General features: G+C 45.1%; 2 protein-coding genes across 2 annotated transcripts; both read right to left on the bottom strand.

Annotated features, from left to right (window-relative positions):
- Positions 1 to 40: 40 nt before the first annotated feature.
- cirop (ciliated left-right organizer metallopeptidase) lies at positions 41 to 6660 on the bottom strand (the record flags this gene model as incomplete). Its single annotated transcript, XM_083684107.1, has 15 exons — positions 41 to 67; positions 1560 to 1743; positions 1926 to 2059; positions 2144 to 2255; positions 2410 to 2531; positions 2718 to 2814; positions 3005 to 3074; positions 3236 to 3419; positions 3686 to 3831; positions 3990 to 4074; positions 4322 to 4447; positions 4703 to 4852; positions 4952 to 5003; positions 5194 to 5287; positions 6300 to 6660. 15 exons carry the CDS (start codon positions 6658 to 6660, stop codon positions 41 to 43), a joined length of 1944 nt encoding a protein of 647 aa, XP_083540233.1.
- A 1587-nt stretch (positions 6661 to 8247) lies between these two features.
- On the bottom strand, positions 8248 to 14093 carry lrp10 (low density lipoprotein receptor-related protein 10). The gene is made up of 10 exons (XM_083697492.1): positions 14046 to 14093; positions 13193 to 13397; positions 12984 to 13016; positions 12573 to 12711; positions 12208 to 12398; positions 11534 to 12066; positions 10910 to 11346; positions 10634 to 10828; positions 10246 to 10375; positions 8248 to 9700 (listed from the first exon to the last, which is right to left on the bottom strand). Exons 2-10 carry the CDS (start codon positions 13239 to 13241, stop codon positions 9071 to 9073), a joined length of 2337 nt encoding a protein of 778 aa, XP_083553618.1. The 5' UTR covers positions 13242 to 13397; positions 14046 to 14093; the 3' UTR covers positions 8248 to 9070.
- Positions 14094 to 14372: the final 279 nt, after the last annotated feature.

Raw genomic sequence — 14372 nt, forward strand, 5'->3', positions numbered from 1 at the left:
TCCCTCTGCTATTAGTTTATCACATCATTATTGTTGTGTTTTAGCCCTGGATGATGATCCTGACACTCTTAGAGTCACACACAGAGATTGGCACACAAAGTTACACATACTTCTTTAGGGTGCGGCTTATCAACTGATAACACTTGTAAATGTATCGGTCTTCTTACATCTGCCAGATGGTGGATGGGTGGATTGAATATCATGTGACTTATTGTAAAATGGTGGAAAAAGAAAGTGAAATCTACTGCAGTCATCTGGCAGAGCTCAATAACTCCCTCTGCAAAGATATCAGATGGAGTTCTGCTTCATGTGCCTGCCTGTGTAGACGGATTGTGGTGACACCAGCCTTGATTTCATGTGTAGAACTATTTACAGTTGAATGAGCCTGGCCGACATCTTGAAGAAGTCGCACCCTCACCATTTGTCAATTCCTTTGCGATTGTAATGTCTGGAGAAATCGCACCCTCACCATTCATGTGAATACATGATAGGAGTCACTGACCAGTCTAATGGGGACAATCTTTGGGGTGTTAATTTGGCAGAGCAGTATTGGGACATAAATGAGCCATGGTGTTTCAACGTAAAGATGGGGATATATGTTGAAAATGATATATGTGGCTGGGTCAATTTCTACAATGTAAAGAACCAATCGCTAATCCACAGTTACCCTGATCTGACCTCCAAAAATGATACACTCCTTCGATTCTTTTGTCTTGATAATCAGAAAGATAATTCAATCATCATCACTCATGTAGAGTTATTCACCCAGAGTCCAGCTATGATACAGGAGACTGAGCTTCTGCATACATTGGAAATCAGTGCCCTCCAGAATGACCCACTGTAGTTAGAACCAGCCCTCCAGAATGATCCACTGTAGTTAGAACCAGTCCTTCAGAATGACCCACTGGAGTCAGAACCAATCCTTCAGAATGACCCAGTAGAGTCAGAACTAATCAACTACAATGACCCAGTAGTCAGAACCAATCCTTAAGAATGACCCAGTAGAGTCAGAACCAATTCTTCAGAATGACCAACTGGAGTCAGAACCAGTCCTTCAAAATAACCCAGTAGAGTCAGAACCAATCCTTTTGAATGACCAACTGGAGTCAGAACCAATCAACCAGGACCAGGATCAATATGAGAGGCAACAAGAGAAAAGACCTCCATTTTTCTTTCCAGAGCAAAGAGATGCTGTTTAATAACCAAAGACAATAACAGATTAATTGTTATTAATCTGAGAACAATAACAATAACTCAAACAAACAGAACAATATAATAGCAGCATGCACTGTCAGGGCTTATGATAATCAAATGTCAGAATGAGCTTGACATTTGACATCCAGGTTTACTGAACTATAAGTATATTCAGATGATTTGATTTATTATAGCTACAATTCAATTGTCAGATAGTAATCATATCTTCACTTTTTACATATAAATCACACAATGGTGTATTTGCTGTGTCTGTCACTGTATTGTTCATAGTATTTTGCATATTTCTCAAACTATTGTGCATAGTGCAACTGCAGGACACTGGGGGACTTTGGGGCAACATGTACCCTGACTCTAGAGGAGCAGTAAATCCTGTAGGCGACCATGACAGCAGCCAGGAGACAGACGACAGCAGTGACCCCCAGGACTGCAGCCACAACAGGCTCTGCACTGCCTCCTGGTACTGCAGAGGGAGGGGCAGGGGCAGAGGTCACACTGGGGTCAGGAGTCATAGTCTGTGATGGGGCATCACTGAAGGGTATAAGTCATAAAGGACATTTTAGAAATTAGACATTGTTAGACATGGTTTGCTTTCTGTTTACAACATGATGGCATGTTAGATTGGTAGCTAAAGGGTAGCCTTCTAAAAGGCCTCGCTATTCACAATGCAAAGCCACTGACAGTAAACAAAGTTTAAATTCAGAGGGACTCACTACTCAGTGGTAACTGGGCCTGAGGTTGAGGGAGCAGGAAAGACAGTTGTGTGGTTGTTGGTGGGTGGAGCAATATCAGGGTGATAACATAACCTCTTGTCAGGACAGAAAATCAAGCCTCTGTAGCCTGTTACCTGAAGGAGAGAGAAATATCAGGTTAGAATCAATGCTGATTTCCACGGTGGGTTGATAAAGAGATGCACTGTGTTCATAATTACCTCAATGGCGCCACCTGCTGGACATTCTATCCAGTCAGAACCAGACACCTGGATCTGGTACCTGTTCAGCCCAGTGCACCTGTGTCTGTAACAGTGCCCCACCACAGAGTCACTAAAAGACAGGGACAGGTTCTGAGAGAGAGGGAAAGAGATGGATAAAACAGAAAAGGATGAGTAGGAGTCATTCAAATGGGTTTTAATATAATACAATTAGATATTCATGCACTAGTTCACAAGCACACACACACACACACACACACACACACACAAACACACTGACCTCTTTGCTCAGGTTGGAGAAGAAGCAGCGGCTGTCTAAACGGTACATCTCTCCACTCCACTCCTCCATCACAGTATCTCTCTCATTCTCCTCTCTCCAGCACTCACTCTGAAGCAAATACAGAGAAAAGAGAGACAAGAGAAGAGAAAGCCAGATGGGTGAGAGGGGTATATGGGGAAATAGCAATGATTAGGAGAGAGACACGAAGAGAGAGAAATAGACTTTGAATGATTGTCATAGAAAACAGAGGACAGGGTAGAGTTGAAAACAAATAAAGGAGAGCAGAGGACTCACCCCATTTGTTAAAGGTTTGTAAATACGACACCCTTCCAAGTATTGGTTAGTCTGACACTCCCCCTTGTGGAGGTGAAGGTAATGACACCCTAATCCACTGACAGACAGAGAAAGAGGGAGACAAGAATGTGGTCAAGCCAAGGTTTAGCTGTATATATGGGGGAAAGGTTTAGTGTGAATGAGATGGGGATGAAGATTCTCCAAGACCTTATTCAGTGTTAAAGTATTTCAGACACCAAAATAACAGTTTGAATGTGCGAAATTCATATTAATTTAAACAACACTACCTGCCCGTGCAAAAGAAGGAGGAAGTGTTGTCATGGCAGGTTGACAGGGACCCAAACAGTGCTCCCTCACCTATGAGGTCACACATAAGACATAAACATTAACTTACTATAACACTGAGCAGATACACACACAAAACACACCTTAGTCATCTATCCACTCACTGCCATCTTTGTGATGACAAAGTGTGTCAGTGGGCACTTTAAGACTATGTACAGTAGCCCCTGTCTCACCCTCTCCCCACACCAAGCTCTGTGCTCTGCTGTGGTTGACAGAATACCAGCCTGTGTCCTGTAGAGCTGCCAGGGTGACCGGGTCAACCCGCACCACAGCTGGGTCCCCCAGCGCCGCAGCCATGATGGAGCCCTGCAGCACGCGGGCCTCCCAGTGAGAAGAGACTCTACCTGAACCAACAGCCTGGAAGAGGAGGGGTGGGGGAGAAGGGAGAGGGAAAGGGGAGAGAGAGAATGAGGGACAGAGTAAGTGGGTAGACAGAGAGAGAGAAACACACAATTAGTACCAGTATGTTTGTATTTAAATGTCATTATACAGTACAGTAAGAACACCTATTGATATTGTGATGACTCTGGTATGATTATGGCATAATATAGTATTTCAGAAGCGGGTGCTTGTATTATAGTGCTCTTTAATTAGTGAGTCTGTATTGCTGGGTGGGTCAGTACCAGGTTCTCCAGGGGGCCTCCCAGCTCAGGGTCAGAGGATGTCAGGTGGTTCTGCAGGGCTCTGATGACAGACTGGGTGTAGATCCTCACCTGACCCGAACCATCAGTATTAGTCACCTGACCACGGGGCGAGCAGCCCACCCCAGCTACTCAACACAACACAACACAACACAACACAACACAACAACACAACACAACACAGTACTCATCATTAACACACGAGATAACCTTAATGAAAGCACAGAATTGAAATCAAGTGAAAGCTATAGTTAGAAAGAGTTGTTAATGAGTAAATCAGACTGACGCTGGGAGGAGTAGGAACAGTCCCTCCAGGTGCTGAAGAGCTCTTTGGAGAAACCCAGTGCATGGAACAGCTCATGGACCACCGTCTGAAAAGGAGGAGAACAGCTGACAACAGTTATTACTATTTAATTGTATCTTTATAGTATCACCACATGTCCATGGGAATACTCTGGGTCCAAGTTATAACAAATACATCTACAGTTCACACAAACACACCAACTAATGTGTGCTCTCTCTCTCTCCCTCCCTCTTTCTCTCTCTCTGTCACACACACACACACACACACACACACACACACACACACACACACACACACACACACACACACCTTACCTGCACAGTGCCTTGGTGACTGTATGCCTCCCCAGTCAGTCTGTCTCTGCAGATGACCACCACCCCAGCCAGGGGTCTCCCCTGTGAGTCTGTCTGGCAGTGAACTGCATAGGCCAGCACACTGGGCTGGTGGCACCAGGACGGTGGACGGAAAGGAGACACAGTTGCTTATTGTCAAAATAATTTGCTCCTTGTTAATGATCTAAGTCACTTTTTTTTCATCCAAGTGGTTAAGGATGGGATTTGAAGGCAGATCCTAGATCTGTGCCTAAAAGCCCCACCTCTACCCGGGGCTACATTGACAGTAAATATACTATATATGACGGAAGTTAATGTTCACAGAGTGTAAGCTAAATTCTTGAGATTCCGACGACCCCTCACCTCTGCTCTGCACTTGTCAGTGCTCTGTGTGTGGAGGTAAAGCAGGAAGTCTGTCTCAGGAAGTCCCGCCCCCTCAGGTCTCAACACAGTCAGGTCTGGCGAATCAGGCCCCAGGTAAACGGCACAGCCTCTCAGGTGGTCAGCTGGAATCTGTCAGTCATCAGTGGGTAAGAAATGCTGTTGTTTAGAAATGCTGCATCTTCAAGAACATCATTTGTATGATATGTGGGGGAGAGTGTTGCCGCTCACAATGACATCCAGACAGGTCTCGGTCCTGTAGTTTTCATTGGCTCGCCCACACCTGATCAAACCGAAATCATTGAAATCATTCAGTGCATGCAGTACATACTGTATAAATAAACATACTGTATCAATCAGACAAGTTTATATACCCATAGAGGAACTGACAATGACAAACACAGACATGCAGGTGGATGGACATTGGACAGACAAGTAGAGAGGCACAACACATTCTGACTGAGCTAACACACTTGTTATAGTTGGCTGCACTGGCATTCCTCCAGATGAACTTGCAGTACTTGTTGATGTCCCTGCTGAGCAGCAAACGACCAGGCACTCTGTTCACTGTAGGAAGGGACAGGTCATTTCACCAACACACATCACACTTACACACATGCAGTCATTGATGTACAAAAGAACACTATCAAAAACATACAATCATACACTGTAATATTCACACTGACAAAGCAGTAGGGCCGCACAGTAGATATAGCTATAACAAGTCCACATCTTCGGGCTGCACAATATATTGTATATAGAAGAAGAAGACTGTTTATTTGGATTCTAATGCAATCAATTCTCATCAATTGTAGGAATGTGGTATGTGCACCCCCCCCCCAAGACAACACATACACACTGCACACCCCCCTCCAAGACAACACATGTGCACACCCTTCCCCCTTGGGGGTGTGCACAGAGCTCTGGGCACAGGGTCAGCCATATTCAGAGCCCCTGGAGCAGTTAGGGGTTAAGTGCCTTGCTCAAGGGCACAACAGCAGTGGTAGGAGCCTTAGATATGATGCCAGTAACCTTCCAGTTACCAGCTCACATCCAGCTCCCTCCTGGAGTGGGGATCAAACCAGCAACCTCCCGATTGCTGGCCAGCCTCTCTAACCTCTAGGCTACCTGCCACCCCAATTTCACTATTGATATCGCAATATGAACATGTGCAATAGCCATATCGCCAGAGGCTGCAATGTTGACTTTTCTTTGACACTCACTCAATAAAACAAAAATGCACTTGAGATGCACTTGACTGGTACATTTAGTCTCTGCATGCCCAGATTAGTTTCATTAGGTATTATCATAGTCAGTCGTTTTCAACCATCTCAAGTGGAAAGATCAAGTGTTTACCTGTGTTTCATATATCGCAAGTCATATCGCTATTGCAATATCTATATATAATATGATATTTTGTCTATATTGTGCAGCCCTAACACACACACACACACACACACACACACACACACACACACACACACACACACACACACACACACACACACACACACACACACACACACACACACACACACACACACACACACACACACACACACACACCTCCTGACAGTACCTGACAGTAAACTAGACACAATACCAACAGCCTCCCTGACTGTTGGCTCCAGTCTCTCTCTCTCCACCTGTGAGAGGGTGGGGCTCTCCCTTGGAATCCAGGTGTGGATCCTGATTGGTAGCAGAGGGTTTGTGGGCTGGGCCAGCTTTCTGTGCTTCCTGTTTAGTCTCTGGGATGAAGCAAGTAGAGCTACTGATGGAGTAATCTGGCCAGGGTGAGACGCTGTGGGTGTAGTAACTACTCTGACTGAGGGCTGCACCTCGTCAAAGATGCACTTCTCCAGGGCACCTGGCAGCCATACCATCACCACCAACATCATCCTCCACACCCATAGCTGTTGAATGGAGGGGGTTGACACCATTGTTATAGCGTCTCCACATTGGCCTTATCTGGAGGAGAGACCCAAGAGATGTATCCAGCATGTTTTAAATGATCTAGAATGTTTTAAACTGATTAAAGGAGGCAGAGAAGTTGACACAAAAAGTTGACATGACATGACACATGATGCATAAGACAGGTCATGTCACTTATGTGGGCTATTGCATATTAACGAAGGCACTATTCTTTTTCTATGCAGCATTCAAATGTTTCAGTTCAATCTACAGTATCATACAGGCCAACAGAGAATCGTAAAACATTTTCTCTAACTTTGGTTGAAACTATTGGTGGTTTGATAAGAACACAACTTGAGTAACCCACCCAATAACACGTTCTCTTTTCTCTGAGCATGTTCTAGCCTCTGCTAGGTATGACTATACTACCTCACTGACTGACACTTGTCATCGAAACGTTAAGAGTATTCAAGCCAACAATATGGCAGCAAGCGCTGATGATGACACTTTATTAAACGCATGTCGGACCTGTTTTTTTTTACTGGAGAAGAGTGAGGGAAATGCGTGCGTAATGTCTTTTCCACAAACGAATGCAAACTGTCAGCCCAAATCACAGTTCGAAAAAGTCTCCTTCTCTCTCTTTTACAGGTAGGCTAAATACCACCACAATTTACAAGATACAAGGTTTCTCAATTAACATTATTTATCCAAATCTAGTCGAGTAAAAATATTATCAGCCGCAGTTGTGATTCTGATTACCTGGTAGTGGTATTCTCAACCTCGTGCCGACATCAAAATTCGAATCGATGTAGTTCTATAGTTTCCTCCGCATCTCTGATAGCACTGTCGTTCTAACTAGTGATTTATCCCTGCGCACTAGACTGTGCTTCTCCCTGCTTCATTTGACACCCTGGTATTTAATTTACCTGTCCTCTGACGAGCAATTACCATGGGCGATTATAAAGGGCTTTTGAGAAACTGATGTCACATTGGTGTGACGAGTTCTCAGGAGATAGAGAACAATGCCACTTAAATGCTTACAATCCTCTTTTCATCTACCAAAGACACCCCTTTACTTTTCCTCACATTACCGAAGATTAGGTGTCATGCAACCCCATTTCATCTCACACTATCACACCTTATCGCACACACACAACAAAGACACATGGGGTCAGAATAAAAGTGCAAATTGTTTAATCTCTGTGGATTCAGCCACATCTTTGTCTATGTACAGTGAAATTGACCCAAATAAAAATCATTCTCTCTCTCTCTCCTACCTCATTATATTTTAAAGTTTAAAACATGTCATCCAACCACTCCATATTTAATTGAATACATTCAGTACAACCACATAAACAAAACAATTAAAGAAAAAAAGAGAAAGTAAAATTCTGAATAAAAGCAAAAAAAAGAAAAGAAAGATATGATATACAAATGGCACACTAAAGAAATGCTTAATTCATTGTCAGTTGTGTGGTAGAATAGAGGGATCAATTCATTCACATGGGGGTTTTAAAATTCAAGTTGAGGCCCTTGTGACAGTGGCCCTTCTCTGACTGTGCCATATTACACATGTACAACCTCAGGCACTGTGGGGATTGTCTTGTGAGTTGACACACACACACACACACACACACACACACACACACACACACACACACACACACACACACACACACACACACACACACACACACACACACACACACACACACACACACACACACACACACACACACACGTTGACAGGAGGGTCCCCAAAAATTATTGCCAGCTTGCAGAATTGTCATGCGTTACCATTTAAAAAGCCATTAATACAGTTATGAGTGTGTAATTATGTGAGAAGACGTGTGCCATAACTGTGTATACAAGACTGTGTGTGCAGTATGTGTGGAATCATTTAGATTTCATTACATCATCTACGGGAAGCTCCTCAAAAAGGCACTTAAATAGGGGATAACATTTCTAGTATTTGAGAACTATATCTGTTGTGACAGGTCAGGTAAGATGTGTCTGCTGTAGCCCCCACTGCTGCCCAAGACACACCTCAAATACTAAAACGCACATGCATTCACACATATGCAGTCACACCAAGACATCAACTTTTTTTTTGTGTATTAAAATACCCTTAATCATTAATTTGACAGTAGCTTCTATTAGATAATACAGTCTGGAAGATTCTCTGTGCAAAGTTCACCTTCTTCACTATCAAGGGATAAGTGCACATCCAATACACACCTACAGACACACATACACACACACATCTCAAGGAGGTTTCACACTCAGTCACATAAAATCATCGATTACTAAATTCCTTAGTTGGGAAAACCAACCAACCAATGCAATTCAAAGGCACCAGACCAGCACAGAGAGAACCTTGCAGTGCTCCTATGCTTGAGTCATAATTTAGGAAGGGAGTGTCGGGGAGCGAGGGGGGCTTCAGGTGAGCAGGGGAACGTCATCCTCTGAGGTGGTGTCCTCAGATAGGGGGATAAGCAGCACATCATCCTCCGAGGAAGAGGAAGAGAAAGAGGGGGATGCAGAGAGGGGCAGGGAGGTGTGGGAGGAGGAGGAAGGGGAGGATCTACATAGAGAGATACGCCCCAGGGAGTGGAAGAAAGAGGCTAGGGAGGGACTGCTGGGGGGCACAGCCACAGGAGGGGTCTGGGGTGTGGCAGGGGCTGAGGCTAGGTATGAGGGGAGATGGGGCGGTGGTGGGTAAGAGGGTGGTGGTGGTGGTGGTGGTTGTTGTTGTTGCTGCTGCTGCTGCTCTGTCTGCGGTAGTAAGCCTAGTTTCTGAGGCAGCGGCAGATTGATAGCTTCCACAGCCAATGAGGAACTTGCTGGACTTGACAGACTGGGTTCTGCACCAGTAGGTAGAGCCTCTGTCTGCTGTGGGGCAGAGGTTGATGTCTGAGCAGGCCTGGAGGTGGATCTAGGGATTAGGCCCCACCTACGCATGCGACGGACAGCCCGGCGGACGAATCGGGGACGGCGACGGCGACGTGGCGAGTTGGCTGTGTCCTGTCTCAGAAGCTGAAGAATACCTCTCAGAGAAAGGGAGGAGGACTGAGGAAAGAGAGGAAAAGGAAGAGATCTTTACTTTATTTGAAAGTGTGATATACAAATGAAATGAGTAATTATCATCATTATCATCATCATCAACATCATCATCATTAAATAACTAAGATAAGATTACATCAGAAGATTCCTGCCTTGGGGGAGCCATTCAATGATACTGCAAAACTGCGAGGACAGAGAGCACTTTGTCTTAGTTAATCCTCTTCCCCCCCTGGCAGCTGTCTTCACCAGCTGATAAAGCTGCTTAGTAAAGAGGCTCTGTTGTAAGACTGTGTAACTCAATCTATGAGACCACACTTGCAGCCTTACTCTCATGTATAGGCTCAACTCAGTCAGCTAATCTGAACGTCAGGACGGCAGCAATTACGTCCATTCCAGCCACGGGGTCTGAGAACTGCACTGAAATATGGAGGGTTGGATGTAGTTGCCCCTGATCTGTGGTCTGCTGTGCATTTTACATCCTATTGGGTAGTTCAGGTTAGGATTGAAGGGGTCGATGCTACTGTACACCTGAGACTACATGTAACTCTCACCTCATTAGGGTTCTCTGTAGGGAAGTCTTCCACTGGAGGAATGATCCCCTGCGCGATCAGCTGACCATAGGAGGGAGGGGCCTGCTGCTGGATTAGCTCCGCCTCCTGCCGGCTGATTGGAGCAAACATGCTGCAGGAAGACAGAAATATGATTGGTACATATTGAGGTTCTTTGCTAGAGATATTGGTTAAGAGTGCCACTTTGATTTTGGTCACACTTGCTGCAAAAGGGAGGCTTTCGTTGACTTTTAGTGTGTTTTGATGGATCAGTAGATGTTACTACCTACATATGTATTTGTATCACTGTTTTGATCAGTTGATGTAAATTGAGGAGGAATCTGCAGTCTAAATGTTTGTATGAAGGAGCTCTGTTTGAGGCCGTATCTACCTGTATTCTCGGGTCCTCAGTGAGTAGAGCTTGCAGGTGCAGCCCATAGCGATGACCAGGAGCAGTCCACACACCAGGCTGCCCACCGTTGCCGCGGTGATGACCTTACGGGGCAAGGTGACTGTGCATTTCACCTCATCTGTTCCGTCCTTGCAGTCCTTCTGGCCGTCACAGCGCCAGCTCTCAAAGACACACCTGTGGCAAAGACAAATGGGTTGCTTATATAACCCCTCTATCTTACACACACACACACACACACACACACACACACACTACCTGTCACTGTCACAGTGGAAGGTCCCAGGCTGGCAGATAGTGCAGTCTCTCTCATCGCTTCCATCTGCACAGTACAGCTGATAGTTACAGCGCTCCTTAGCAGGGAAACAAACAGGGCGGCCCACGAAGTGCCCCGCGGCCACAGCCCTCTGCCCTGCCCCCCCACAGGCAAACTGGTCCCTGGGGCAGCCCCTGCAAGCCTGCTCATCATGGCCTGTTTCAGGACAGTCCCAGTGCCCATCACATCGCTGCTCCTGGGTATAGCAGCCTCCTGCTGGACCACCACACCTGCCCTCCCATGGTAGGCAGTAACCCCCCACCCTGTAAGTGGCGTTGAAGCCCCGCCCCTCCGAGCCTGGCAGCGTGCGATAGACCAATGAGAGAAGGCCTGTCCGGGATTCTACCTGTACTGCCTTGTAATTGGACTTGCTGGTGATCTGTCAAAGACAGTAGGGAAGAAGAGAGAGAGGGGAGGAATTATTTTGTTTTATTTTGAAATTTAAAAAAATTCACCTCACGTTAAAAGACATCAGACAGAAAATTCTATCCACATGAGGTTTCCTTAGTAGTAGTAGTAGTTGTTTCCTTCCTGTCCTGTGACTGAAAGATGACACACACACTCACAATTTTAATGAGTTCATCTGTGCCTTTTTGATGGTCTGCGATGGTCAGTGTGTCCCCAGGCCCCAGCTCCAGCTGCTGTAGATCCAGCCTGAGTGGTCTGGAGTCCTGGGGGTCCAGAGTCCACACACAGTATAGAGGGGGTCCCCTGATGGTAGGGGGAGCAAACGTCCCATAGAAGGTCTGCAGCAGGCCTCCGCATGGCCACTCGATGGGGGCTCGCGTCACACTGGGGACTCTATGGGGCTGGGGCTCTCTAATATCCACAGGCTCTCGATCCTTTTCCTTCTCCTTCTTTGGCTCAGTGTTTTCTTCGGCAGCCCTGTCAGGCTCACTGTCCCTCTCCTGGTAGGACTCTGTGGTGGTCCTGGGGTGACTGCCCCTGGACACCTCCACCCCGACATCACAGTCCTGCTCGTCGGTGCCTTGTCCCAACCCTTCCCCCAGGCACTCCACCTGGCCGTTACAGCGCCAGGAGAGAGGCAGGCAACGCCCCCCCAAACACTCAAAGTCTGTCACTGGACAGGAACCGGAATCTAGAGAGAGACGGGGAGAGAGAGGGGAAAAGAGATCACATTCTTATTAGCTAGATTGTAATTATTTTTCATTTTACAGAAGGGTGTCAATGTTTTCAGTCATATGATGATTAGCAAGTGATATGATACACGGCACCGTACCTCTGATGTAACTCAGGCGAAACGCAGACACGGGGTAAAAATGTGGAAAGAAGTGGTGTGTCACTGTAACATTTCCCCCTAAAAACTCCATTGGCCGTGGCAGCATGTAACCACAGAGGGTTATGGGCGCGCTGCTTGATGATGTCACAGTGACCCATTCCTTATTGCACCGTGCAGAGAACTGGGAAAAACTAAAAGAGAATTAAAAGAGAATGAGGGTTAGGGTTAAGTAAAGTAGGTCAAGTAAATTAAAAAACTAAATGATTTAGTTATAAATTACATTTCAATTGAACACTGGTGTGTGAACATTCCAAACTGTGCCCCCTACTTAATAAGCCCCTACTGGATAAGCAAGTGGGTTTTACCTGATGACAACAGGCTCTCCTACATGCGCTCTGATCACCCAGCTACAGTTGAACGGCCGGAATGACCACTTGTGGTAGACAGAGCTGTAAATCTCTCCCTGCCTGGCGGACAAAACCTGGGACGAGCGTCCACAGTGGGCTGGGGAAGAGAGGCATAGACAGTGTTGGAATGTTAAATGTGATCTTCTCCAGCTTAAATGTTCTCAAAATACATCTACACACTGACTGTGTGAATACCAGCATGAACAATTATGAATTAACTAATGCAGTGTCAATATTTGAGCGTCACAAAAATGTAATAGAACCAGTTTGTTAGTATCACACTTGCTTCAATGGTGACCATACAGCGCTAAGAAATTAGTAAGGTATAGAATATAGTGGAATTTTGGGTGGAATTCTTGGTCATCTTACCAGAACTGGAGGCCAGCTCCAGGCTGCTGTAGGCTGCAAATTGATAGATGAAACCCATTAATAAAACAATAACGGGTATTGCTTGGAATATAAAGAAATAAATACATTGTTTAACTACAAACAATAGTGTGAATCAAACCTTTAATAATTTCAGAGAGTACCATAATGTAATGTTATGTTCCAATAGATCGATGGATAGATCAACTTACCTGTTATGCACCAAATGTAGAGGACATACAGGTTGAAAGAGACAGTCATCGTGATTATGGATGTCCTTTTATACGCTGGTGCTCATGAAAGAATGTGTAAAAGTTTCAAAGAAATCTAAAAGTCTAAAACATTTAAGGACAAATGCTCAGTCTGTTGTGCAGATTGGCGCCATCGTCGATGATGACCTATTCAGGAAGACTGCGTCTGAGAAAATGAAAGACAATTTTTTTTTGTCATTTTGACAGAGCAGCATGATTTTCAACCAACATGTGGCAGATAGGTTACACACCAACCTTTGTACACAAGCTATAGCTATGACAACATATGGAGTGGTTCAGAATCAGTACCGTGTTGAAGGTTGAGGTTATTGTTATCTGGTTTTAACGAGAACCGTGTGTTTACAACACACAGCCATTTCCTGCCTCGTTCGCTTCTCGGTAGCTGATGACGTTAGGTAAATGACTTACCAGCAAACAATAATCCTTGTAATTTAAACAATACAAATTGTTCAAGTTTACATATTTAATAGGCTTTTAAGGTCGTTTAGGTCGATCTAGATATGGTGAAATTGTCTTGGTCATACTTATAGGCCTTCCGATCCTCGCCCCCGCAAACTTTCGTTTCCTATCTGGGTAGCAGAGGAAGGGAGCAGTTCACACTCGCCTTGTGTTATGGCTAGCAAGCTAATGCTAACTGATTAACTTCCCTGTTTTCGTTTGTCACGTTTTCCTGAACGTGCCACTTCATAAAGACCATTCAAGTAAAGCCCGAAGCACTCTGTTGTACAAACACAATATAATCAGATACATAATTTGTATATAATAGTTGTACAAAATAAAACAAGCAGCGTACCCTCTCTCGGTAATCTTTCTTGTTGACATCAGTTCTCCGACTCCGGCGACTTCCGTGTTGTTTACTGACAACACTCGAAGGGGTGGAGCGAGAGTTCTGGCTGTCACTTTGCTTATACACCCAAGTGATTTTCGGCACACTAATCTTATTTAAAAAATAAGTAAACTCTCACTAAATTTTATTTAGCTTCTCTGCGCACACATATCAGTTTCTATAGCGCAAAAGTATTCCATAGAAAATAGTGTCGTTATCGGGTATGGTTGTGTTGTTACCATATTTTACCGCCAGGTGTCACAATAGGTAGGCTATGTGTAGGGATCAATCCTC

Source organism: Argentina silus (assembly GCF_951799395.1).
Source record: "Argentina silus genome assembly, chromosome: 1".
In the NCBI taxonomy this organism is placed as follows: domain Eukaryota; kingdom Metazoa; phylum Chordata; class Actinopteri; order Argentiniformes; family Argentinidae; genus Argentina; species Argentina silus.

What these genes read in the sequence shown, in the direction of transcription:
- lrp10 (XM_083697492.1), bottom strand. Translation starts at nt 13,241, where the DNA reads ATGACTGTCTCTTTCAACCTGTATGTCCTCTACATTTGGTGCATAACA. An exon ending in CTACATTTGGTGCATAACAG is followed by an intron (nt 13,017 to 13,192) that starts GTAAGTTGATCT and finishes ATCAATTTGCAG; the next exon opens with CCTACAGCAGCCTGGAGCTG. An exon ending in GGAGAGCCTGTTGTCATCAG is followed by an intron (nt 12,399 to 12,572) that starts GTAAAACCCACT and finishes ATTCTCTTTTAG; the next exon opens with TTTTTCCCAGTTCTCTGCAC.